Source organism: Theobroma cacao, chromosome 1 (genome assembly GCF_053813885.1).
Source record: "Theobroma cacao isolate CCN51 chromosome 1, ASM5381388v1, whole genome shotgun sequence".
Classification (NCBI taxonomy): Eukaryota; Viridiplantae; Streptophyta; class Magnoliopsida; order Malvales; family Malvaceae; genus Theobroma; species Theobroma cacao.
Genome location: NC_142639.1, coordinates 3362153 through 3388357, shown reverse-complemented (window position 1 = coordinate 3388357; position 26205 = coordinate 3362153). Strand labels below are relative to the sequence as shown.

Sequence of the window (26205 nt, the reverse complement as noted above, 5' to 3'; positions counted from 1 at the left end):
CTGCATTGTATTGGTCACAGGAAAAGATCCAGTTGGCTGAATGGATTATGAAATTATATTCTCCTACTGTATTTCTATAGCAAGTCTTAATCAATTGAAATTATCAAAAGATGGATGAAATCTGTCTACTTCTGCAAATACTATTGTTATTTTTGTTTTGCTATTATGTTTATGTACAAATGAAATCTGTATAAACTGATTCTTCTTTTTCCAACAATTGAATGAGAATTTTTCTTATTGAGACTAATTAGAAAACCTAATGGATGGGGTAGGACGGGATGCCCAGTGCCGAATGCAGATCAAAGCAAAATTATCACGAACTATCATAGACAGAAACCTAAAAAGGACTTTGCTGATCCCTGATCCACTTTGTAACCACCCATTTTTCCCCTTTGATTACTGGACAGCTCCCATGAAGTGATATCTGCAAAAACACCCATCAGATGATGAAACAGAAAAAGAACAAACAATGTAAAGCCGCTGCAAATTTGCAAATGTTTGGGAAGGGCGAAATATTGGAAACAATGCAAACTGGATCGATTGTATTATTGGGGTACAAGGAATAAAATAGAAATCCATCCCCCATGCGTGGCTTCACTTTCAGACCAATACATTTTTTGAAATCAAAACTTCCATCCATGCTCAAGCCATTCTGCAGATGATCAGACCATTGAAACAATATGTTTTAAATTCAGCAAATGATCAAAACCAAATAGAAGGGGGGAGAAGCAGAAAAGTTTTGATCTTACCTCATATGGAAATGCAGTTTCCCCTCCTTCTTCAACATCTGATAAGTACACCAAAAAGGTAGCAACCTGTTTTTCAGTTGGGTGAGCTTTGCCTGAGGGATCACAATGAAAATCATAGGTATATAGCGTAGCAGCAGAAGGAAGGACGTACCCTTTGGCTCTTCTGTGGGCCATAGTGTTCAGGAGGGAACGCATCTAAATGGGAATCATATTTTTGTCCGAGCTCATAGCGCAACACATTGAAATCCTGAAACCATGGTATAAACATTTAAGTTTTAGGAACGAAGCTAGTCTGAAGAGAGACCAAAGATACTAATGTCCTAAGCTACGCTCTTCCTCTGCAGTAGATTGTTAATTTATCATGCAATAATGTACCTCATAGTGTGTCCTTGGAAGCTTTGTGGCCCTTGCTATTTTTTCTTCAATGGCATCCAAAACCCCAGTACCATCTTGAGAAGCACTAAGAAACGTGCCCATGCTGTTTAACGAGAAACTGTTAGCTTTAGCTAAGTAGACAAACTTTGCAAGTACCAACATATATATACCTTGTTCTAACATTCTGCGGCTTTTCTGATTCTCCCTTCCGCAAAGCCAATTTGGAGGGTTCAAGGTTTGACCTTGCCATGTTAATTATGTGTCGGCATTGCTCTGGAGTTGCAAATTTTGGAAAATAAAAAGCACGCGGCCTCCAACTTATAACCTGGAATGGTTTTCATCCAGCATTATAAACATAAGAATCAGTTCTAACAAAATGTTATTAATAAATCAATAAAGAAAAGAAACCCGAATCTGAATAACCTGAAATGGAATAATAGAAATAGAATCATCTCCAGTTTTTCCATGTGCCATCAAGTCATACTCCACCGAGTCGAGCTGTCTCCCTCTTTGCCTAACTCCAGAAACCTCCTTCTATCATTAAGAGAGAAACAAGCAATTACAGATTAAACCGAAGGAAGGAAACAACCTTGACTATTGAAGCAACATATGAAAGACGAAAGGAAGTCCAGAAGAACCTGAGACTGAGAGCGAAGGCTTGAACTGAGGAAGCCAGCGATAAAGAATAGAAAACAGAAGAGAAAAACAGCAGGAAAGCCAAGCTTTGCTCTGGAGTAGTTCCAGTACAGGTAAGCTCTGCTTTTGGTTTTCATTTTAGGAGTATAATCATCAAAAATGCGAGAGGTAGACATCGTAACAGGCAAAATTCAGTGAAGCTATGAATGCATAGGGAGCTATGGTTTGTTTCTTCCTGACCTTGTAGGAAACAGGGCAGGAGTTTTATTTATAAGACAGAAAAATTAGAAAGGATTTTGGAGTCAATGGACTTGAAAGGCAATCAGTGGTACATGGATTTGTGTTTAGAATCTGTTGTCTCCTGTCTGTTTGGCCCACGGGATTTTCCGCTCTTACCATGTCTTCCATTCTGACAACGTTGAAAAGTTGCTAAGGCAATGAACAGTTCTTGCTTCTTTGCTTAAAATCCTACTTTACTCTGTTTCCCATCTGCTTTGGTTGAATTTTTTTATATGAGAATTATGGGTCAACGTTTTGAAAATTTTTAAATATGTTAATTTAATATAGATTTTTTTTTGCTTATAATCAAATAGATAAATGACAAAGATATACTTTATTTTGAAATATTTAATTTAAACAGTTGATATATAAGATAATAATTTTATATGTTGTTTCTTTACGTGTTTAATTTTTTTTTATCTATTTTTATATTTGATTTTTCACAAACTAAACAGATGTTTAGAGTTTTAGATTAGGCAGAGTGATGAGCCATGAAGGAAAACTGTGGGGTTCTTTGAAGTGTGAAGTGCAAAAATCTACTGTACAAAATCAGGACATTAAAGGTAAGTTGAGAAATAAGGAGTGGGAAATTTGGTATGCTATTACATTAGTACACATCTGAAATCTGTATCAATTAATTCTCCCTTTGTCAATATTTACAAGGGTGAAAGGATTTTATCCTTTATGGAAAAAGAAACTTTTATTGAGTTGAGAGTAATGGGGATGCCAAATACAAATCTAAGCAAAACTTGTGAATCAAGCACCTAGCTATATGTATTACAGGCAATCTAAAAGTCTTGCTGATCTCTGATCCACTTTGTAGCCACCCATTTTGCCCCTTTGATTACTGGACAGCTCCCATGAGTTGATGTCTACAAAAGCAAACAATTAGTTGTAGTTTCCATGGTCCAATACCAATATTCATGTTGTTTGAGCCATGAACTTGACAGAATGGATTGAAAAAGACTTACTGGATCGATCGAATTATTGGGGAACAATGAATAAAATAGAAGTCCATCTCCTAGGCGAGGCTTTGCTTTCAGGCCAATACATTTTTTGACATCATAATTTTCATCCATATTCAAGCCATCCTGAAGATCAGAGCATTGAACAATTACCAATATATATATATATATATATATATATATGTTTATATTGAGAAAAATGATGAAACCGGAAGCAAGAGGAGAATCAGGAAGTCTTGAAATTACCTCAAATGGAAATGCGGTTTCCCCTCCTCCTTCAACATCTGATAAGTACAGCAAGAAGGTTGCAACCTGTGCTGATTGTTAATCAATATTTACCAGAATGATTTACTTATTGCTGATCAGAAATTGTATTTCAATAGAAAATATGGAATTGCTGATTGTTTTATCACTTTTTAACCACGGGCCATGTTTCCATTGACAACAGACTTCCTCTATTCTGCATTTTCTTGTTCTTTTCCTTAAAAGAGTTACCAGAATAACTATCAAATCTGTGCAACAAAACACATGATGCGAATATACATCAAGAGAAAAACATACCCTTTGGCTCTTTTGAGGGCCATACCGCTCAGGATCAAACACATCATAATGCGAATCATATTTCTGTCCTACTCCATAGCGCAAGACATTGAATGCCTGAAACATGGTAATCATAACCACAGACAACAAAACAGCCTTAAGATGCAAAAGCAATTAAGATGTGAACTAATTTACAGGAAAGAAAGATTAATCAACAGGAGGTGGAGACTGAGAAATCTTGCTAGTTTGAAGGAGTGACTGAAAGATGTCATCAACTATGTTCTATCATCTAGGCTCTGGAGTAAATTATTGATTGCTATACAGGTAATTGGCTCTACTCTGTATAGAGTACCTCGTAGTTAACTCTTGGTAGCTTCGTTGCCTTTGCAATCTTTTCCTCAATGTCATCCAAAACCCCAGTCTCATCTTCATAAGCACTGAGAAATGTACCCATACTGTTTGTTTAATAAAGAAACTGTTAGCTATATAATGTATAGCACTGCAGATTACAACTTCATGATGACTTGCATCCAAAGCTATTCATCAAGAAATTACAATGCAAAGCCATAGTATTCTTAAATGTCACAAGTTTATGAAGACACGTAGACACGCGTACGCGTCCACGCATACTTGTACATATACGCATATAAAACATAGTACCTTGTTCTAACATCATTTGGCTGCTGGGTTTCTCCCTTTGCTAAAAGCACCGTTGATGGTTCAAGTTTTGGTTTTGCCATGTCAATTATGTGTTGGCATTGCGCTGGAGTTGCAAAGTTGGGAAAATAGAAGGCACGCGGCCTCCAGCTTATAACCTGTCATTGATAATTCCATTAGATTTATCTTAAAGAGACCCATCAAAATTACCAAAAACACTCGTTAATCAAATGCAACCATTAATAAAAAAAAAAATGAACCTGAAAAGGAATGACAGAAACAGAATCATCTCCGGTTTCTCCACGTGCCATCAAGTCATAGTCCAGTGACTCGAGCCTCCTCCCTCTCTGCCTTGCTCCAGAAACCTCCTTCTAATTAAATCAATATAACATACTGAAAATTAAACCATTTTTTTTTTTTGAAGGAACAAAACGAAGTACCTGAGAAAGAAGGTTGGAAGCAAAGAAACCAGCAAGGAAGAATAAACAACAGAAGAGAAAAACGCCAGGAAACCCGATGTTTGCTTTGGAGTTCCAGCACAAGGAATAGGCTCTGCTTTTGGCCTTCTTTTTTGGTGTATAATCGTCGAACATTTCATTGCAACTCATTCTAAAAGGTTTGCTGTATAATTAAATCAAAAGAAAGAGAAGAAGATAAACTCTACTTGTTTATATTCTCTTGTTAGTAATTTTATGTTGCTTTTGCTATGTTTGTAAACTTGGCGAGAGAGTGTCATACCGGGAGAAGCAAGCGAGTTTCCATAAAATTGATGGATTCTGCATTGTGAATGAAATGTTAAGGCAAGCCTGGCAGGATTTGATTTTTGAAGAGAAACTTTAGGAAAATCTACTACTTTTATGTTGAAATTATTTTCTTTAATTTGTTTATTGTTATTGTTTAATTACTTTCTTAATGATTAAATTTTACCTTAAATTGATTTTGCGTATAATGGTTTTCAGTGTATAAAGAAAGAAAATGAATCAAATCAAATCTATGTTCTGCACCATGGTTTTGTGTTATCAAGAGTCAGAACAGCTTTAATATAAACTTTGGGCCAAAAATAAACGAAAGGACTATTCACCGACTTTGACCCATGGAAGTACGTCAAACAAAGAGCAATCAGCAACGACTCTTTCCATTGTTGTTTACACAATTTTTTTTAAAAAAAACCCAATATCGAGAATAACAGCCGACGAATTTGGTAATGATGAGCTATAACACGAATTTAATTTTATTTTCTCCAAAGTTCATAAGGGAGAAAATTCCAGATGGATCGTTCTGAGAGTCTCACTCTCGCTCGTGGAAACATGAGGAATGCACACAAAAATAGCGTGCAAGGCAACAACTAGCACATTGCATTAAGCTACCGCTTCCCAACTCTCCCAACCACAAAAATTTTGGCTCTTCTTTATTGGTGATTATTATCGGTTCCATCCACGTAATTCAGGGTATGTCCCACTGGTAAGAATCATCAAAGATAGTAGACAAAATGTATTTCTATGCTTGGTTTTGATCCACATAAATTATGCATGGACCCAAATGAATCTAACCCGTATGCCCTTTTTAAGAAGTGAACTCAGGATCATTTGTTCCTTCTCTTTGCCTGTTCATAAAACGTACTGAACAGATTAGGCTGCTGTATCAACTTCTGGAAGTAGATGCTTAGACTAAATGTTTATTGCTCTCTAAATATTCCTAGTCCAAGACATATCAAGCTTGGAAGCAGCTATGGCTCATGTTTAGATAAGTATCATAGAGGACAGAGGCTGCCTCCGGGGTTTTCTGTCAGGGCCTTAAAAGATGAGATGGATGGCGGTATGAGCAACAGCTTCCCAGGCCGGAGCTGGGAGCCTGGCCTGGAAATTGAGGTCCCTTTTGAACAAAGGCCGGTATGTGCACACCAAAACTTTCTGCATATGATGTTCACTTACTGAGAGTAAAAACACTGTTCCTTTACTTTACTAGTCCCTGCAGATTAGAAAGAGTAGTTGGATTATGCATCTAAGAAAGAAAAGGAGAATGAAAGAGGGAAGGGGATCAAGATATTTATGTTTTTATGGCTTAACAGACAATAGATAATACTTATTGAACTCTGCAAACCAGCCATTAGCATAGGAAAAAGGAATAAAGGAAAGCATGAAAAAGCATGTGCTGGGAAATCATATATCAATTTGGATTCGGATGTACATGTCTTGTAGGCAATACAATATTTAATGCATTTCTCATTCATACTTACAATTATCTGTTCCTACAATAGGTAAACGAGTACTCATCTCTGAAAGATGGACCTTTGTATTCATGGGGCGAACTGGGACCAGGGCCCTTTTTCCTTCGTCTAGGAGGGCTCTGGCTAGCAACTTTCACTGCTCTTGGAGTCCCAATAGCAGCTGCAAGCTTTAATCCTTCAAGGGTAAGTTGAAAACAACATCACACCATGTAACTACATAGTGAGAAGAATAATCAACAGCCTAAGAGTAGAGGAGCTGTTGCAGAAACCATTGCATCACCATTTGCATAAATAATGTCAAAATGACCACAAGTTTACATATAAATGAATTAACGCCAAATCATACAAGAAACTACTGCCAAATATTTTTCTCTATTTATTTGTTTATAAGGTTCTCTTACTTCTATGATGGGATCCGATGGGATAAAGGATTTGAACCTCAGACCTGTTACCATAGACCTCTTAAGTAATAAATACATAATTCCGGGGGCCATGGTCTCAACACATAAATTTGAAAAATCATTTAAAGATTACTAGAAGCAGCTAACCAGACAATCAATAAAGAGAAGACTAAATTTATGACAAGCTAGATACTTCCAATTCGTGAAAAAGTTTCCCCTTTAACATTCTAAAACTGTCTGTATCTTTCACACCTTGCAGGAACCTCTAAGATTTGTGCTTGCGGCTGGAACAGGAACTCTTTTCCTCGTGTCACTAATCGTATTAAGAATTTATCTGGTATGACTGTCTTCTTCAAGTTATCAACTATTTTGTTGCTGTGGTGCGTAAGGATGTTTGTGCTATGGCCGTTTGTAAACCATTTTGGGGATATGAATATGTAAAATTCTTTATTCTGTTCTAAAGGTGTCAACCATTCCAAGAATAACTATAAGAAGGAAGCTGAAAAATGATTTAAATACATTTTGTTCTAGGACTTGTCAGGAAAGAACAATGATGACATTGTGTCGTGAAGGCTAATTTAGGGAAAGATGCAGGATTCAATATGCATGCAATTTATGCAAGAGATACCCTATTGATAGGACAACAGACTAGCTTGTGATAATATTGGGACCTTAGATCTATTCAAGTGCTTCCTTAATTAGAGACATGGAATCAAAACCTAAAATATGCAATTAGCTGTAACAACAAAAGCATGATAACATTGAATTCAGTCAAGAGGCTAATCTAGAATAACCATTAGCAATTTAACTGAAAATGTCTTAAGGTAGAAGCTTGAACAAGCTCAGCATCACAGAACTTCTCAGAAAGGGCACAACAAAAGAATTAACTTTCTCACATCTCCCTTATTTTTCTTCATTAAATGACTATTCACTTTACTTTAAGATACAGCTTCTCCTTAGTAGCACTAGCAACCATATTCCTTGTTAATTTAACCATAACCTCAAAGCTTTGTTATCAGTTCCTTTGTAACTTTTAAACATTAATATTCAGTATGTTTCAGGGATGGAGTTATGTTGGGGATAGACTTCTATCAGCAGTAATACCATATGAAGAGACTGGATGGTATGACGGTCAAATGTGGGTAAAACCACCTGAGGTTAGTGCATGTTGTGTTTCTTTCTTTCTTTCTTGACCAGGAGAGGAGCAAAGCAACAATTAATGATAAAAGCATGAAGTAAATTCTTCTTAATAACTGCTTTAAGTTTCTGAAGCAAGGATAATTATTCACTGTCAAGAATCGTTGAAATCAAGTGGGATGGACCATTAAAAGAATGAACCTGAAGTTTTGGTAGTGCATTGTTAGTGTTTATGGCGACCTAAAGCCTAGTCTACTCAACTGGTAGTTTTCACTTTTTATGTTGACTTACAATTTCTCTGCCAGTTTGTGCTAGTTTGTAAGCATGTGCATAAAAGAATTCACCAGCAACTGCTGAGTGGCATTGTGTGAAATGAAGTTTCACAAGGAAGAGGTATTGCATAAAATTATCACATCCCTTGTGTGATAAGAAGTTTCAACATCGTGTTATATTATCCATGTTTCACATCTTCTGAGTGGCATTATGTGGCAAACAAGGAAGGCAATCAAAACTTTGGAACACGGGGTGTGATAATACCTCAAGTCATATTGATCAAACGATCAGATGTGAGACATGATCTCATAGCAGTTCAACATTATGCTGTTAAAGACCATAGTGTCTGATGAATGAGCATGCATTGATACCTGGAAAAATAAATATTTCACAAGATCTGGCATTCAATGTCCAAAAAGTATTTCGTATGATGATAAGCTACAAGATTTGATGCATTAGATAACAGAGAGATACAGGGTGTTACCTATATTTTAGCCATTTAACCATGTTGCTAGATTAAATCAATTTTTAAGGGCATCAACAATTTCCAGATGGTGCACAGCAAAGTGGCTCATTGAATGTCTAGTCTGAAACAGAAATCATAGTCCAAATACTATAAAGTGTAAGCTCTCAGCCTAAGGATATGTAAAAGATTAAAAATTTTGAGAAACTCAAGTTTCAATGACAACCAATTAGAATTGCTCACTAAAATCAATTGAACTAGAACAAGAAGAATGAAATAAATATATTCTTATGGTGCTATTCAAGATGCAACATCACAAACTTTTGTAGATATTATTCATGCACTACATTGATCTCTTTAATCTTTTTCCTTTACAGGTCCTGGCTCGCGACAGATTGCTTGGCTCTTATAAGGTACTAACATATGCAAACGACTTATCCATTTTCTAATATAGCATGTAGAAAGAGTTGTACTCAATGTATGTCCAATGAGAAGGTTGGACGCTAAACCAACTGACTAGTGGTGACACATAAATGATCACACAATCATGTGACAGTGAATTGAACACAGATGTAATATTCATCTAGCTTTGATTATTTTAGTGTAAGTATGAGTACAAGCAACCCACACCTGCACAGAAGGGAGGGGCCTTACTTGTTACAAAAATGCATGCAAGCTTCACATGAATATTTTGTGCCTACAGGTTAAACCAGTTATCAAGTTGTTGAAACAGACACTAGTTGGAACAGGGGCCTTACTTGTTACAGCTGTATTTCTATTTATCTTTGCCACACCAGTTGAGGATTTCTTTAGAACAACCTTTTCTGCAAATGAGACCACATCAAATGTTCTTGCTTCAAAAACCAACACAAAGTTCAATATAAGGTACACAGGCATATGAAGATCAACAGATATTTATGCTACACTTCCATGACACTAGATTTTCTTTCATTCTAACAACAACATTTTCATGTATATTGTAGAAAAGAGGAGTTGCTTCAACTGCCAGTGGAGGTTAAGGCTGATGATGATCTAGCAGCAGCTGCTGCAGAGGCTGCTGATGGAAGACCAGTCTACTGCAGGGATAGATTTTATCGTGCATTAGCCGGAGGGCAGTACTGCAAATGGGAAGATCTACTCAAGTAATTAAATTGTATACTGGGTTTGGGAGGGAGAAGAAGGGGAACAGAGCAGAGGCATTGATCACTTTGAATTTTGTATGGTCAATTTGCTTTAAGAAGTGTACCTTTAGAAGATGTAAATGCTAAAATTTTCTCCAACTATTTCTAGCCATTCAGAAGGTTTAAAGAAACAAGAAGTAAATTCCAAATATCATAATCTATAGCATGTCAATTCACAATTACACTGTTTATAAGAGCAAGAAATCTAATGGCTAAGCAGAAAGCACCGAGCTGTCTACACTGGCAGCTTATTTTGACAAATTATAGGCATAGAGAAACATAAAACCAGTGATAGACCTGCATAGGAGTTTACATGCCTCAGACATTTTTGAATGCCATCAGTTCCCTCTGACTGCCATCTTGATCAAACTAGCAGCATAATGAGTATGAGCAATTTCTTCTCTCCTTGATCTCAGCTTTGAATTGAGTATTCAAGAAATGTTATATTTCAATGCTTCAGAGTGATGCCTGAATACAATTTTAAGACCAACTGGTGCAAAAAAGTGAGAAGTTCTGCTCTTATGGCAGATTTAAGTATTGATGTTAAGGCGAAGTGAGCACAAATGAACAGTGAATTCAAAAATATCCTGAGTCATCTTAATATGTCTTGTCAATGGCCCAAAAGGAAAGCATTTTCTTCATATATCCAAAGAAGAACTTTGATGAAATAACAGGAAACAGGGTGATAGATTCTGCAGATCCCATTAACAACATGACGTAGGTTCGTTATGCTCCAGACCAATTGAATGCCAAATGCAAAACGGACAGCTATTTCATTGACTTTAAAAGGAATCTACTCATCAGGAAGCAAAGCTGATGATTCATCAAGTCAAAACAAGAAATCTTCAAATGCAACCCTGACCAGGTTCTTTGCATTGAGAACTGTAAATAACTGTTTTTCCAAATTATCCCAAGATTTGTCTTGCAGAAATTTGCTAGTGTGACTTCGCTTGATGTCTCTCAAATCTCAATCAAGTAGAAAGCATACTAACAGCCAATCCCTGAACCATAAAATGAAACATCTGTACCTTCTTAAGAGAGGAAGTATTTCTAGCCTTCACAAGTCCAAAGAGGTATCCATCCTAAACAAGCTTCTTGCACAAATTGAGGATTCTAAATAGTTTCCCTTCAACAATTTCCCTAATGGTTTGCTTCCTTCTTTTTGCATCTTCAATATCTAGTGTCCTATATGCAAGGGAAAGCAAATACATAGCTGGATGGAGTCTCCTGAAGCAGTAGAAAGCTTAATTCAGAGAACGCACTTAATAAATATGTCCATTTCAAAACAACAACTTGGGCTGTGTTGTCATCAGGATCAGGAAGAAGATTCTTGAGCAAATGCAACCTTTTTATAAATATACATGAGAGACAGGGCATCTTCAATAAATGGAGAGTGTCGAAAATCAAGGTTGAGTTAATTTCTACAGGTTTATGATGGGAGTGTAAAAACCAGCTGACTATATCAGATGATAAATAGATGCACATTGAATGCTGCCCTAATCTACAATTTTGAAGATTCAATTAAAATTCATTTTGGAAGCAAACTAAACTGTTGCTGAATTTTGAACTTTTTAGATCTTTCAAAACTTTGTAACCGCTCCATCTGATCAGTATTTAGGCCCATCAGAGTATAATATTAATTACCAAGGAGAAGTTTAGATCAGCCAGTTTATCTATTTAGTTCATCTTCTCATATATTAGCTAAAGGGAAGTAGCAAAACACATAACAGCTCAGACTTCATATGCCAGCTTCATGACATGAACTTACTCATCAAATTGTTCGTTTGCATCAAAGCCATCCCAAAACCTTTGGGATGGGACTGTCCGGCCTTGCTTATCCCTGCCAAAAGTTTCAATGTACCAACCACCAATGTCATGCATTCCACAGCGAGGTTCAAACAACCAAAATCTGTTTCCAAATCATAAAGAATATTATAGTCTAACCAGAGTGTAGAGTTTGCATGTCTAATACAACAAGTGATCTTTAAAACCTGAAAATGCATTGGTAATTTACAGAGAAGGAAGCTTCAAAAATATAAAATCTGAAAATATCAGCTAACAAGATTAAGCCTGACAACCTAAACCAAAAAAAGAGGTGACAGCTCAACCCTAGATCCCTAATACCCCACAATTGGCAAACTTTTACAGCTGAACATTAAAATTAAACACACTTCTTGGTAAGCCCTTCCTAGATGACACCAAAGATAAAATTAACTAAATAAAGTATTCGAGAAATAATAGAAGACTATGCATTATAAGTCAAACACATTAACCTGGTTATGCATGGGACATGGAAGCATGATGACAAGAATGGGAACTCATTTGTTTAAACATGTTGCGGAATCATGTAACCTTCCTCAATATGAACACCAAATTTACAGATCAATGATCTTAAATTCTCTATTAAAACCTAATCAAATAACATAGAAGAGATAATATAAAGAGAAAAGCACAACTCAATAAGTGAACTCTCCAGGATTTCAGTTGTATGATGGAAAATAGAAATGACAACTATGTGTGCAATCTACCAAATAGTGAAGCGAGAAAATATTATTATACCTACCCTACCTACCTCAATTAAAATAATCACATTCAGCTACAAAAGGAAAATGCAAGAATAATCACAGCCAGGCATTAATCATTGATATTCTTTTACAATCTGAAAAAAAAAAAAAAATTACTTGCTAGGTGGTAATCGAGCTCTACTACATCTACACTCACAAACAGAAACTTCCTCTCCCACCCGATACCAGTGCATATGCTTCACCTGGAGAAACAAATCAAAAGGAATACCAATGAAGACCAATCCATATAGCTACGTAATTGGTTATGCAAACCATCAATTACATAGCACATGCAGCACTTTCAATAAACAAAAATTACACAAGAAAATAACTTAAAAATTAGGCTGCACCCGAGCATTTGTCTCATTGGTTTGTGCATAATCCCCTTACCTAAAGAATAAGGTTCGAATCCCCCGTCCCCCAATTATAAAAAAAAAAAACTTGAAAATTAGGCTGGCAAAGATTGTTAATTGAACATTCAAAAAAAAGTAAAAAGCCAAAATTATATCTTAATAAGGATAAAAGAAAAATAAATAGAATTTAAGGAGAAAATAGTTACAAACCAGCAACGTCCTATGTTTCATAATCACATGGGTTTTTGTACCACTACTATTGTAGACAAAACATGACCCCTCTTCTGGGCTGGTTCCAAGTCCAGTTATTGTTCCCAACAGAATTCGAGATCCCACCTTATCATCCAATCCATTGCCAACAACCATGGAGTCATCATCTAAAGTAAGAAATACTTGTATGTGGTCTTGAACATCCTCATTTTGCGTCTCACCAAAACAGCTTTTAGGAGGGATTCTAGTGGCCACAGCTACCACTCTTCCAGATACATGCAACTCCAAATCTTTATATGCATCAGATGCATGATTTTTAATATCAGTGACTTGAATCTGAGAAAGTCCACCATGGTTTTCTTTTACATCATTCATGCAAATTCTAGCATTTTGGGTAGACTGAGACAAGACTGAAGCTGCAGGCATAGAAGTCAACTTTTCATTATAGGTGAAAGATAGCTGAGGAACCCAATCAACCAGGCAAACCATCCCAAAAAGATTGCGCCCTGAAACCAAGTGCAGCACCTCTGGAGTTTCATACACAGACCTTTCCTCAGCTTCAAACCGATCAGGAAGAAGATCCATGGATTCAATTACAGGACCATAATATGCTCTATGTATAGCTGAATAAAAATCTGCTTCAAGAACATCAAAATAGCCAGTTCCAACCACTGCTTTCCTCTGAGACACCACATCATTTATGGCAAATCTATACCACTTTAACCATTCAACAACTTCCATCTGGTTATTCATTGTTGTATGAGATGTGTACATGTACATTGTTGAACCTTGTCTAGAATTTTTCTGCACAATCTTTCTCTGAGATAATAGATAGCTGTCATAGTGCCCCCTCTTCTCGGAATCCGAAAGAATCTGCAATCCATTATTGATAACACAGTGACATCAGAATGCCCTGTATGAAAAAAAAAAAAAAAAAAAAAAAAAAAGCATGCATAAGAGAACACTAAGCATTTCCATTGCTAATATACAATTGTAGAGTCTATCAAATAAAATAGTATAAATGGCCAGGTCTAAGATTAATCTAATTAAATATACATCTCCCAACCGTACCTTAACGTTTTTAATTCTCGAAATGATTTTCTTTTTACTTTTATATTTAAAATGTAATTTTTTATTTGTTGTTCTCTATTTTCAGCACTAAAACGAGTTGCAAAAGAAAAAAATTACCAACTAAGTATACATTGCAGGCATTTTTAGATAAAATTTCATAAAATTTAATTGAATATGCTCAATTAATTATCATTTAACAAATTTCGATCAATTTTCATCAAATTTCAAATTCAGCTCGAAATTGAAATTATAAACGGAGCTTGATCATTAAAAAAAACGCATTCATATCAAAATGATAGGACTGAATTTGACAGCTAATTAAACGCAACAACACCTCATAAGCGGCGAGGATTTGGACGAAACGTTTTGAAGAAGCAGGTGAATTGCCCTTGGACTCAGCGAGGTCCGGGTGAGTTTCTTTTGCTAATCTGCGAAACGACGCTTTGATTTCAGCGAACGAGCTGGTCTCGGAAACTCCTAAGATGTCGTACGCGTTCTCGCCAGGGAACTCAGTCTGAGTCGCCGAGCCAGTTCCGGTGCTGAACCACTGAGTCTTCAAACTCGGATGCAAAAAATGAGAACTTAAAGAGTAGCTATAACAATTTGATTGAATTGAAAGATAAGGAATTTTCCGGTAACGGAATAGTCCAGAGAAAAAAGCCATTTTCAACGTTAAATTTCGTTAAATTTTTGTATCTAATTTCGGAAATGAATCAAAAAAATTTTAAAAAAACTTGCTAGCAATTGAGTGAGTGCGTCGTTAGTTACAGTGAAGGCTATCGGGTCGGAGAAAGGGGACAGGAATAAAGTCACAACGGAGTGCATGAAATTTGAGACACGTTTTTTCATCATGACACGTGGATTGATTAAGACATACCACGTGTCAAATTGGCGGGAGATTGAGTCCATGCACTACCGGGGTCTAAATAAACCGAGCCAACTATCGGCCAAGAAAACAGACAGAGCCCAGTTGAATCAACTCTATGTTTAGGCTTTGAGGTTTTTGGACGATGGAATCAGAACCGAGCCTGTCTCAAGTACAAATTCGTCGGATTGCATTCCATTTCTTCAATTAAGAATATTATCTTATGTTACAAACTTTACTAACTGATTATTTTTACACCCGAGTAAATGGTAACTGAATATATTCTAATTCAATAGAAAAGTAAAATCTAAAGAGTATTTAATATTCATTTATTGTATCTCCCCAACTCAACTACTACATCTTACGAACTCGTTGAAATGATGAAATTAACATTCTACCTTGCAAGACTGCTTTTATGGTGGCTTGGATACCTCAATAACATTTGACAGGCTGCCGAATTTGATCTTTCACATCCTCGGAAGTCATTTCCATTTAATGATTAACAGACAATTTTCAATCCCCTTGGGTGGTTGAACAGTTGAAGACATAAATAAGCTATTTCATATTTTTTTCTTATAGGAAAATATTAAAAAAATCAGAAAAAGCATAATCCAAATACTAGAGAATGTGAAATATTAAATTCTTGTCTTTAAAATTTATATTATTTATAAAATTATTATTATTTTTTTCTTTCTGTTTTTAAATTCGTATCATTGAATATATTTCATATTAGGACGATTCACTAAATCTTACATTACATAAATCTTTATCTCTTCTTATTTCTTTAGATTGGAAACCCTGGACTTGGGATCATTAACGTGTTTCACTGAGAATAGAAATGAAAAAAAAAAGGGTCTGAATATAGAAGTAAGAAGAAGATAACAGTATTCACACTGCAATAAGACTTTCCTTTCCGTTTGCTATTATTGCACATGCAGAAAGCAAGATAAAGAAGTCCAGTTCGAAGGCTATAATCTCTTTATAAATGATCACATTCAACCATGTTCTTTCCTTTTTATATGTACTTCCCGCTTTTAGCTTTCAACTCCAACAATATAGCATGGAAAACGATAATAAACGAGGATGTCAGCGAACTATTATCAGACCCACTTTCTTATTTTGCAGTACCTTAGTGGAGGCTTGAATGTGAAAGCTTTGTCGTATGGTACCAGCAATCAGCGGCCGGTGTCTGCTACTTTGAGTATATGAAGTCTGCAACGACTCGCCTCAATTATGATTGGTCTCTTTTAGTTAGAAATTTCGCACTTTGCACCGAAAATCATTTATTATTGGGTAGATTTCAACACCCATTTAAGAAGATAGCAGAGGTGTTTCATGTTTGGTTGAATTCAAGTAATTTATGGCCCCGAGACTGGAACTTTTCTAACCATTTGCATTTATGCTAGCAGCCGGTCGGTGGCCATCGAGATGATTTATGGTTTAATCTAGTAAACACCAGCTGCAACCTTTAAATGAATGGTTCATAATTGCTACACCTCCAAATGTACACAACCTAGTAAATGCTCAAGAGTGACAAAAAAGCGGTATTAAACCTTTACTCTTAAAGTTTGTATTATTTACATGCAAATATTACAATTATTTCTGTCTCTTTACCTTCCGAATCGAACCATTTAGGCATTTAGCACATCCCATTTGGAGGAGTTATGATGTAACCTGATCTGCATTTGGAGCTTGGCCCATTTGTTTCAGCAAGGTGGAGTTTTAATGCCAAACCCGGAGGTATTGTCCCCTTCAAAGATTGCCCAGCAATACTTAAGTGAAATCTGATCTAAAGTTCTAGATAGGAATGAAATGAAACTATGCATGCATGCAAGGATGAAATTATCTTAAATCAAGTTTCCTTATGGATTCAAATCCAAATATTATCTTATTATATTCATATCTTTATTTTCAAAGTTAAATTAAAAAGTAAAGCACCTTCACTTTTTAAATTTTGATCGAAATTACACGAAAGTATATTAATTTTCAAAATAAATACTTCATCTCAAAAAAATATTTTTTATTAGATATATAAATCTAACCGTTAATCAACTATTAATATTTCTATTAATTTGATGACGTGATAAGGGTAAAAAGATAATTTTATCCTTAATTAATTTTTAAAATTATAATTATATAATTTTATTAATTAAAAAAAAACTCTCAAATGGGGAGCACTAATTGTTACTCTCTTTTTTTATTATTTTTTAAAAATATGATAATAATTTTTTAAATTAATAAAAAAATATTTTAATTGTTTCATAATTTTTGTTAACGGTGTTTATATTTTTGAAGTAGAATATTCATTTTAAAAATTAATACAACCGTTTAAATTTTGATAAAAATTTTTAAAAAATAAAAATATTTTACTCTAAATTAAAATATTGGAGCCGTATATTTAATGGCTTTTGGACAAATTTGCTCCACCACTTTGGCTCACTCCCCTGTACTCAAGACAGTTGCTCAGATAAGTGCAGAGAAGTTGAACGTAGACGATGTAAAGGAGGGACGGCTGAGGGACAAAATATATTGTATTTATCTAGTAGCCTTATTCGGCTTGCATCTTCTTGTTTGTAACGCAATCCGAGAATCTAAAATAGGTTCAAGAATTTATCTTATAGGTAGAAATTACTTTATAAATAATACAGCCAACTAACAAAATATAATTGAGCCGCGTCTTACTGCCATATAGAATATCACGCCGCATCTTCAACACGTCTATCCGTATCCCCACCGCCACGGAACCATTCACAACGAAAAAGCCAATATTGGACGTGACATCTCTCCTTTTCGAGAAACAAACGTCTAACAGTAATAAGCAATGTTTGTCTAAACTTCAAGTTTGGCTTCTCATTTCTCCGCTTGAGGAACATTTTTGTTCTTTTTTCGGCCTTCCTTCTCTATAGATTATTCACTAAATGGAAGGGCAAGAGTTCAAATTATGTCATGTCCTGTTTATCTTTTGATAAGCATGTATAGTATATTCAGAGAAGGACGATTCAAATCTAACTCTTTAAACTATAACATAAAGCAGACAATGGTGAAGCAGCTTACGAATTCTTTGCTCCAGTGACACCACATACCTCCAATCTCTATTTTTGGCTACTGAAGCACCAGTTTCCATTGTTTTTTGGGGTCCCTATCCCTTGATTCAATAATTTAGGGTCCCTATCAGTTCTTTTTGTTTGCCAACAACTGGTTTCCCTCAATGAAGGATAGGGACCAGTGGTGCTATGGATAATATCTTTAATCTTCTGTTGTAAGCATTTCGAAAAACCAAGATACCAAAATCTCTTCGTATTGTGGTGCTGCACTCAACTGGTCGAAAAAGAAAACTCCACAAAACAATGGATCACCATTCTCTGGCTATAACTGTTTTCCAAATTAAAATTGTAAATACCAATTATTTTTCTTTAACAAATTGGGATGGAACTTCAGCATCACTGGCATTGGAACACCTTTTTCCAAATAATCTTTTGTTAGCGTTCAATTACTCGAATTGGCCAATTGCATCATTGCTTGCCCCCTTGCAAACTTTGGTTGATATACATTATACAGTAACTGATGGTGAAACAGACATAATATTGGAAAATATTGCATATCCTTTATTATATTCCTTTTCCTTCTCACAAATTTAGGGAATCTCACAAGTTAACCTCACACGCATTTATTAAATGGAAAGATTAATTCTGTATATACAAACTTCTTTTTCATCTATATATTTAAAAAATAATAATTCCAAAACTTTAGACTATGTTAATATTATAATTTTATTACTAGTTTTTTATATTCTCAATCTGGAAAACAAAAAACGGCATTTGCATATGAAAGTAAATAATATTTTTAAATAGTTAAAATTTAAAATTTTAATGAATAAAATGCACAATTTACTTATATAATAATTAATGTCATTTAAGTATGAATTTAATTTTCCTTTATAGCTAATTATATGCTCCCCATGCCATTTCGGAGAAAATGTGAAAAGAAAATTACCATATATAAATAAAAAATTTAACAAAAATATCAATAGTAAAGAATAACAATGAAATGATGTCTAGTAAATTACCAGATTCGCACCTTCCTTAGTTGTTTATGGGATTTCATTTAATTGAGATAAAGATAATTTTTACTTATTGTCCAATTATAATATGCCACTTAGGCAATATTAGCTGCAGTAGGCAAGAAATGGGAGCAGATGTAGTGGGTTGAACCTCTATAGCTAGCCATCTTTCAGTCGGACCAACCCGCCGAGGCAGTTAAGAAATTTAAATGTTTAGCGTTTACTGCATTATTCCTAGGTACAAATCGTGTTTGGATATTGTCAATAACAAAATGCATGTTATCTCTATTCAAAGAATTTCGGATGCATATGAATGATTTAAGTTAATAATAAAAACATATTTTTTATAAAATTATATATATATATATATATAACAATTATAATTATTTTCAAATATTATATATAAAAGTATTGAATATATAAATCAATTAACAATTCAACATATAACTACATAAATTTAAAATAAAGTTGGATCAAATTTGTATTTTATGAAACTTGAATCTGAGGTCTCAAGGAATTAAGGTTCTAGAACCTTGTTTTTGTAATTGGCTCAATGCTTCACTAACGAGTGCATGTAGCTTGTTTACGAAGAGTTAATTTTAAATGCTTCTTTTAATAATAAAATTAATTAAATTTAAATATCTTATATATATATATATATATATATATATATATATATTGTCTCCAACTATGTCGTCCATGGTAGAGACTTGCAAGTCCCATCCAAGTAATTCCTCATTTATAAATTTACTTCTGTGGAGAGCCTATCCATAGGTTATTACTTGTTAGTTTATTACTATCTCATCGTATTTTTATGCTTTTTGAATTTTTAATAGACAATTTATAAATTTTAAAAAATATAAGTATAATATTTTTAAAAATTTTAAATTATTTTAAAAAATTTAAATAAGTTTTGAAATTATATCTTTATATTTTATTTTGAATCAAGTAAATTATTATAATTAATAATTGATTAATTATCATTAATCAAAATATGACATTAAGATGTCAATTCCAAAAATAAAATATGACATTAAGATGGATGATGAAAAATCATATGATTATATCATTATGTCATATCAGCATATCACATCATTATCTATTATGACAAATAGAAGTGAGTAAATGAGTAGATTAAGTAGTTTAGTCCACCATACTTAATGACCAAATAGATCAATCATTTTTAAAAATCATCTAAATATAATGAAAAACTAAACCTATCAAACATAGAATTGATTTTGTTGGTCCGGTTTTGAACCAATTGATCAAAATTTTATCACTTTTTTTTTACAAATTATAATATTAAAACTTATAAACTTAATCCATAATTATATATATATATATGAAATTAATGACATAACTTATATGTTATAATGTTTTATATCAAAGTTTGTATAAATAATAACTAATTATAAATAATATGTTATAAAATCTAAAGTGATAGCTAATAAACTTATTAAGCGTAATCATATAAATAAAGTTTATTATAAGTTATATTAATACTTATTTATAAATTAAATATATGTATATATATAATATATTACATTATTATACATATAATTAATGATACAAATTATATGTTAAAATGTTTTATATAATCATATAAATAAAGTATATTATAAGTTATAGTAATACTTATGTATAAATTAAATATATGTATATATAATATATAACTTTATTATATGTATATAATTAATGGCATAACTTATATGTTATAATGTTTTATATCAAAGTTTGTATAAATTATAACTAATTATAAACAATAAATTATAAAATCTAAGGTGATATTATAAAATCTAAGGTGATAAATAATAAAGTTATTAAATATAATCATATAAATAAAGTTTACTATAAATTATAGTAATGCTTATGTATATGTATATATAATATATTTATACAATTATATATATATATATTCATACTATTTTTTATTACGAAACATTATTAAGATGTAATAATTATAATATATTAATATGAAGGATATTTACTATCATATGTTATAATATTAACATATAACTTATATCATTTAAACTATATAATTTGTAATTTCATATTAATACAGATTTATAAATAAATAAATATATATAACTAATATTAAATTATTATGATTATTATTTGTATACATACATACAATACCCTAATATATTTTAAATATATTATTAATTAAGTTTACTATTAATTCTTCTTAATATATAAACAAATATATTACATATGACTATATATATAAATATATAAAAAATTAGTTTGGTTTTTTTGGTGGATTGGTCTAAAAAATTTTAAAACCGAAAACCGACCACAAAATCAATTGGACCAAATATTTTGGACTAATTGATCCAATAGACTAATTAGACCGAACCATTCTACCAAAATCACATTTGATTTGAGTGGGTAATTAATCTGAATTAGTTTTACTCACCGCTAATGACAGATCAACATATCACATTAATACCATGTGGTATAAAATTATAAATAATATTTTAACTAACAACAATTAATCATAAAGGTCAATTTAATTCAAATTAAAAGTATAAAAATTTAATTAAAATGATTAAAAAATAATAATTTATTTAAATTTTTATAAATAATTCAAAAAAAATTAAATATTATACCAAAAATATATATTATATTAGAAATCATCGAATTAATAAACTAAAGTATATTCAATAATTGAACTCTACTTAAAACCATCAATTCATGCTCAAAAGTTTTTGTTACGTTACTAGTTGTATTTCCTTCTTTAAAAAGAACAAAAAACAAAGAAATATTGCGTTCAATCAAATGGATAATTGAAGGAGTTTCAACTTTCAAAGCAAACTCAAGTCTGATGAAGAATTAATGGCCGCGATTTTTTAGGCTAGGGCCACAATTCGATGATGCACATCAGCACTTGCTAATTCCTAGTTTCCATGGTTTGAAATTATAGTCAATTAATCACCATAATTCATTTGATAGTTACAGTAAATTGACAAATCAATACTATTTTTAAAGCTACATATGCCAGGTGCATTCATGCTTTGACAAAGTAACTAGGTACCTCTTCTCAATTTGTTTGCCAACTTTTTTTGTTTTGTCACTGTACTTGGTGTATATGTTTTACTTTTCAATTGAGAAGAGAGGGATGAAAAATTATTTTAATTGAATTAATTTATATTATTAATTGATTAATTAAATTAGATCGATTAATTCTGTTGATAATTAAATAAAACGAAATATTGAGACTATGAGTCTTAATGCACTTAAGTCTTTAAACAAGTTTATATATTATAAATGACCTATATAAAATGCTTAGGATTATAAATCGATTAATTTGGTTAATAGCAAAAAATCAAAAACATGTTTACTTCGAATTGTTGGTGCAAAAAAGGGTTTAGATAGAATTTAATTTAAGAAACTGACAAAATTGACTTCAAGGTAAATATTTTCAATAAATGTTATATTTAAGATTTATTTCGCTTCTACCACTTAATATGCAAAAGGAAATAATGTGAATAACTTTAGGGATATAATAAAATCAACATTTAAATTCGTCTTGCTCTTTACGAGAATAGATCACAAGATATATTAAAAGGTTTGTAAAGTTGTTTAACCTTAGAGCCTATTTTCTGCAGCAAGTAAATTATAAAGAATTTGAATGCTTTTATAATTGATGGATGATAACTCTATTATATAAAGTTATTTTAACACATTTTGAGGGCTTAAGTAGTTAGATATTTGAGATTTTAGGTTCGAATCGTAGTATTTTAGATGTTTTTCTAGTTTAAATTTGATTACATGTTGAGTAGTTAATTTAAGTTATTCTAGTTAAATTTATGTTATTTTGTTTTAAATTACTTTAAAAGTAGTATTAGTAATTTCTCTTATTGCTTTTATAGAAAGTTTAATAAAAAAACTCATTTGATGAAAATTTATGCAAGTATGGTAATGGCTTCATTCATATATATTGCGGTATTTTGACCATATCTTTGTCTACAAAACTCCAAATGAAGTGATTATTTAACCACTAGACTTCTAAGATGAAGGGCTACAAGTTTTATGGTTACCACTTCACCCAGTTCGGGTTGGATAGTGGTCAAAATATTTGTCTAAGTTGGAGCACTGTAATAGTATGCATAGACTGAACATGATGCAGTATTTGGAGCATATTTTTCAATCCAGGAGTCCAATTAACATGATTATTAATTCATTGGAAAGTTAAGAGATAAAACTACAATTTTTATGTTTTCCACTTTTCTCAATTCAGAACAGATCGGTGTGAAAATCATATTCGAAATTAATAGACTGCTGTAAAACTAGGAGAATAAAGTTGCAGCGGCGCTGGTGAAAGGAAGATCACCATACAATTTTCTTGAGAGGCTAACGCTGCAGCGCTGGAGAAGGAGCACTGCAGTGTTACTGTAGCAAAAAAACCTAACGCCACGGCACTAAGAAATCAAGGCTGCGGCACTAGGCGATTTTTCAAATATAAAAATTTGACGATATTTTATAAATTAAGTTACTTTAAGCCTATTTAAAGGACTTTTTTCAAAGGTTTTAAGGGGAGGCAGCAACCAACTATTTTGGAGATTTGGACCCAAGAACAAAGCAAGAAAACAAGAAAAATTGAGAAAGAATTTAGATTACAAAGCTTCAACACTTAGTTTCTTTCTCTATTTTTGTGTTTCTTTTATTTGGATTCATGACTAAAATTCTTTGTATGTTGTTTTTATTAGTTATTATGAGTTAAATTATCTTTCTAGGATTGTGGTGAATTTCAACATATAATTTGAATATTAGTTTCTTTTTTATTTATCATGAATGGGTATAGTTTTGTTTATTCAAATATGTTCTTCATGCTTTTGATTGCTTGGTCAATAATTAACTGATTTGTGAATCTAGTTGAGACTCGATAAAAAGATTTTAGATTGGACTAAGGTTTGAATAGTGTATGTTCACGTCACTTAGGTGATTTGATTCACAATTCGAGTAGACATACATCAATTGCCATATATAGTCACATTAGGACACTTGCTTAATGAACTTAATTTAATTGATTTCTATAGACATATAGTGAATTAATTAAGTTCGGTATTTATACAAGCAATTCGACGGAGACTTGTCTATAGCTTTGGATTATAAGTTAGCAAAACTACCCAAAAAAGATAAATAACAATAAAAGCTGGTATCAAATGAAATGTTGAATGAACCCATAATCTTAGGTATTTAATATATTGTTTTTCCCAACTTATTTAGTTTGTTAGTTTATTTAGTGTTGATTTTTAATTGCTTTTAATTAGTTTTTCTTCAATTTTCGAATTACTTAAATAATATTGATTTGTTATAAGATTTTAGTATTTAGTAAAAATTTAAAAATAAATCTCCGTGGGAACAATACTTTACTTCATCACTATATTACTTGTTCAATACATATACTTGCGTATACAAAATCAACAACAATGGAAACTTAAGTGTTTATATTAATTTTCAAAACACAAGTGTTTATATTAATTTTCAAAACACAACACTTCTCTTGCTTTTGATTTTTCTATAATTGTTTTGTTTTTGTTTTGATGAGTCAAAATGGTTAGTAATAAATCTTTATATAGGTTTACAAGTGTCTCTTTTTCAGAGACACAATTCTTTTATTAAGGCACTTCTTTATCTAAAAGATATCTTTATATTTTGTAAGATACAACCTTTAGATAAATGTATTATTTTAATAAGCACCTTATGAAAAAATCACCATTCTTTTCATAAAACATAATATTTGAGCTGCAATTTGAAATAATAAATTTTCAGATGTGATATTTTTTTAATTTATCTCATAACTTTTGGATGTCATTTTATCAAGACATATAACCATTTACATAAAAAACTTACTTACAATCCAATACTCACACCATGTCACTTTATGTGAAATAACTTTTCAGTTAAAATAACTTTTGAGTTAAAATAACTTTTCGTTATATGATATAATTTTTTATTTTGAAAATACACCAATAATTTAAAACAATCAAATTAACTAATACTTAAATTGAATTTATTTTATTAATTTGATTAATTTAATTTTAATAAAAAATTATTCACCTTTATATCAATTTACATACATATATCAAGTCAATCATTTAAAAATAAAAACAAAATATTTCAAATCATGGTGTATATATACATAAAAAGTTTTAAAAAATTTATAAATATGAGCATTAAACATTTTATTAATGTAGAGAGTGATAAGGCCGTGACATATACACTTAGTCTTTCCAATTTTCCCAAATATGATCATTAACAGACAAAGCACGAAATAATCTCGACGGTTTATGTCTTAGTAAGAGGGACCGACAATCGGGTCACATTTTCCTTTTCTATTATTTACTTGTCGGCAAGATTAAGACTAAACTAAACCTGAAAGCATTTAGATCGGACGGTTTTTATTAATTAGTCTCTCCAATCCGGCCGTCCAACGGCTACACGTGATGCATGGGCCCAGGATTCAGATTAAGATCGAACAATTTAATACTGTATTCAGTTTAACATTGGATTTTTCCCCCTTTTCCCGAAATAAAATAAAACTCGTGATAAGCTTTTATGTTTATTTGGGCAAGGTGAAGAGGGGAGGGATGGTTAGTTGGCGGGTAAACCTCCATTCAACAATTACCAAACCCTTACATAAAATAATGCTCATAAATGAAAGAAGTAAAGACAGATACCCGTGAACCAAGAAAAAACATGAAAAATTCAAAATATTTTGTTCTGTGATTGGAGCTCTGACACCTCAACCTCTCTACATTCAACGATTGCATCATCAAATTCCTGTTTGTCAAAATAAAAGAAACTCTCATGGAAAATACTTTAATAAGTCATTCAATTTTCTTTCTTTTTAAATAATTGAGCTACTATTCTATAATATATATATATATATATATATACGGACATATTTATATCATCTCGTTTTTCTCTTTTTATACTTTTATGAAATTTTAAAAATATTTTATTTTGATTTATTATATATTAAAATTTTAACTTATTTTCACAAAATTAATCATTTTTATAAAAAATATTACTTTAATATTTGAATTAAATTATTAATTAGTTATTTCTTTTTATATGATATTGGATAAATGCTTAAATTGTGGTTAAACGTTTAGATACTTTTTTAATTAAAGGTTAAACTTTTCAATTGTAACAAGTAAGGATCAAACGTTTTTTATTTTTTATAATTAAAA

The 26205-nt window shown here is 32.2% G+C and overlaps 4 protein-coding genes and 1 long non-coding RNA gene across 9 annotated transcripts; 1 reads left to right on the top strand and 4 right to left on the bottom strand.

Moving 5' to 3' along the window:
- Window positions 1-129: 129 nt before the first annotated feature.
- On the bottom strand, window positions 130-2036 carry LOC18611251 (putative prolyl 4-hydroxylase 9). Of its 2 annotated transcripts, none has more exons than XM_007047408.3 (8): window positions 1763-2036; window positions 1548-1655; window positions 1295-1449; window positions 1125-1227; window positions 901-996; window positions 750-815; window positions 533-652; window positions 130-424 (listed from the first exon to the last, which is right to left on the bottom strand). In XM_007047408.3, the coding sequence occupies exons 1-8, from the start codon at window positions 1934-1936 to the stop codon at window positions 338-340; spliced, it is 909 nt and encodes a 302-aa protein (XP_007047470.2). In that variant the 5' UTR covers window positions 1937-2036; the 3' UTR covers window positions 130-337. The 2 variants fall into 2 exon arrangements, with proteins under 2 accessions (XP_007047470.2, XP_007047469.1); XM_007047407.3 differs by having other exon boundaries at window positions 1548-1658; window positions 1763-2032.
- A 610-nt stretch (window positions 2037-2646) lies between these two features.
- On the bottom strand, window positions 2647-5068 carry LOC18611250 (putative prolyl 4-hydroxylase 9). Of its 3 annotated transcripts, none has more exons than XM_088804292.1 (8): window positions 4642-5068; window positions 4462-4548; window positions 4205-4359; window positions 3897-3981; window positions 3566-3661; window positions 3251-3316; window positions 3011-3130; window positions 2647-2911 (listed from the first exon to the last, which is right to left on the bottom strand). In XM_088804292.1, the coding sequence occupies exons 1-8, from the start codon at window positions 4807-4809 to the stop codon at window positions 2828-2830; spliced, it is 861 nt and encodes a 286-aa protein (XP_088660418.1). In that variant the 5' UTR covers window positions 4810-5068; the 3' UTR covers window positions 2647-2827. The 3 variants fall into 3 exon arrangements, with proteins under 3 accessions (XP_088660418.1, XP_088660411.1, XP_088660414.1); XM_088804285.1 differs by having other exon boundaries at window positions 3897-3999; window positions 4642-5058; XM_088804288.1 differs by having other exon boundaries at window positions 3897-3999; window positions 4462-4552; window positions 4642-5051.
- A 600-nt stretch (window positions 5069-5668) lies between these two features.
- On the bottom strand, window positions 5669-6571 carry LOC108663652 (uncharacterized). The gene is made up of 2 exons (XR_001929690.2): window positions 6438-6571; window positions 5669-6169 (listed from the first exon to the last, which is right to left on the bottom strand). It is a non-coding gene; the product is annotated as an uncharacterized LOC108663652 (long non-coding RNA).
- CGLD27 (DUF1230 family protein (DUF1230)) lies at window positions 5786-9982 on the top strand. The gene is made up of 7 exons (XM_007047401.3): window positions 5786-6090; window positions 6459-6611; window positions 7089-7166; window positions 7891-7986; window positions 9080-9115; window positions 9406-9587; window positions 9686-9982. Exons 1-7 carry the CDS (start codon window positions 5860-5862, stop codon window positions 9846-9848), a joined length of 939 nt encoding a protein of 312 aa, XP_007047463.1. The 5' UTR covers window positions 5786-5859; the 3' UTR covers window positions 9849-9982.
- Window positions 9983-10021: 39 nt separating this feature from the next.
- Window positions 10022-14869, bottom strand: LOC18611248 (Chaperone DnaJ-domain superfamily protein). Of its 2 annotated transcripts, none has more exons than XM_007047398.3 (5): window positions 14416-14869; window positions 13011-13883; window positions 12565-12650; window positions 11652-11792; window positions 10022-11110 (listed from the first exon to the last, which is right to left on the bottom strand). In XM_007047398.3, the coding sequence occupies exons 1-5, from the start codon at window positions 14743-14745 to the stop codon at window positions 10966-10968; spliced, it is 1575 nt and encodes a 524-aa protein (XP_007047460.3). In that variant the 5' UTR covers window positions 14746-14869; the 3' UTR covers window positions 10022-10965. The 2 variants fall into 2 exon arrangements, with proteins under 2 accessions (XP_007047460.3, XP_088662278.1); XM_088806152.1 differs by having other exon boundaries at window positions 12605-12650.
- Window positions 14870-26205: the final 11336 nt, after the last annotated feature.

What these genes read in the sequence shown, in the direction of transcription:
- LOC18611251 (XM_007047407.3), bottom strand. Translation starts at nt 1,936, where the DNA reads ATGTCTACCTCTCGCATTTTTGATGATTATACTCCTAAAATGAAAACC. An exon ending in TTTCTATTATTCCATTTCAG is followed by an intron (nt 1,450 to 1,547) that starts GTTATTCAGATT and finishes AAACCATTCCAG; the next exon opens with GTTATAAGTTGGAGGCCGCG. An exon ending in CCAATAATACAATCGATCCA is followed by an intron (nt 425 to 532) that starts GTTTGCATTGTT and finishes GTGTTTTTGCAG; the next exon opens with ATATCACTTCATGGGAGCTG.
- LOC18611250 (XM_088804285.1), bottom strand. Translation starts at nt 4,809, where the DNA reads ATGAGTTGCAATGAAATGTTCGACGATTATACACCAAAAAAGAAGGCC. An exon ending in TACCAAGAGTTAACTACGAG is followed by an intron (nt 3,662 to 3,896) that starts GTACTCTATACA and finishes ACCATGTTTCAG; the next exon opens with GCATTCAATGTCTTGCGCTA. An exon ending in CCAATAATTCGATCGATCCA is followed by an intron (nt 2,912 to 3,010) that starts GTAAGTCTTTTT and finishes TTGCTTTTGTAG; the next exon opens with ACATCAACTCATGGGAGCTG.
- LOC18611248 (XM_007047398.3), bottom strand. Translation starts at nt 14,745, where the DNA reads ATGGCTTTTTTCTCTGGACTATTCCGTTACCGGAAAATTCCTTATCTT. An exon ending in AAATCCTCGCCGCTTATGAG is followed by an intron (nt 13,884 to 14,415) that starts GTGTTGTTGCGT and finishes AATGGATTGCAG; the next exon opens with ATTCTTTCGGATTCCGAGAA. An exon ending in GCTCGATTACCACCTAGCAA is followed by an intron (nt 11,793 to 12,564) that starts GTAATTTTTTTT and finishes ATTTGGAAACAG; the next exon opens with ATTTTGGTTGTTTGAACCTC.
- CGLD27 (XM_007047401.3), top strand. Translation starts at nt 5,860, where the DNA reads ATGCTTAGACTAAATGTTTATTGCTCTCTAAATATTCCTAGTCCAAGA. An exon ending in TCGTATTAAGAATTTATCTG is followed by an intron (nt 7,167 to 7,890) that starts GTATGACTGTCT and finishes AGTATGTTTCAG; the next exon opens with GGATGGAGTTATGTTGGGGA. An exon ending in TGTGGGTAAAACCACCTGAG is followed by an intron (nt 7,987 to 9,079) that starts GTTAGTGCATGT and finishes TTTCCTTTACAG; the next exon opens with GTCCTGGCTCGCGACAGATT.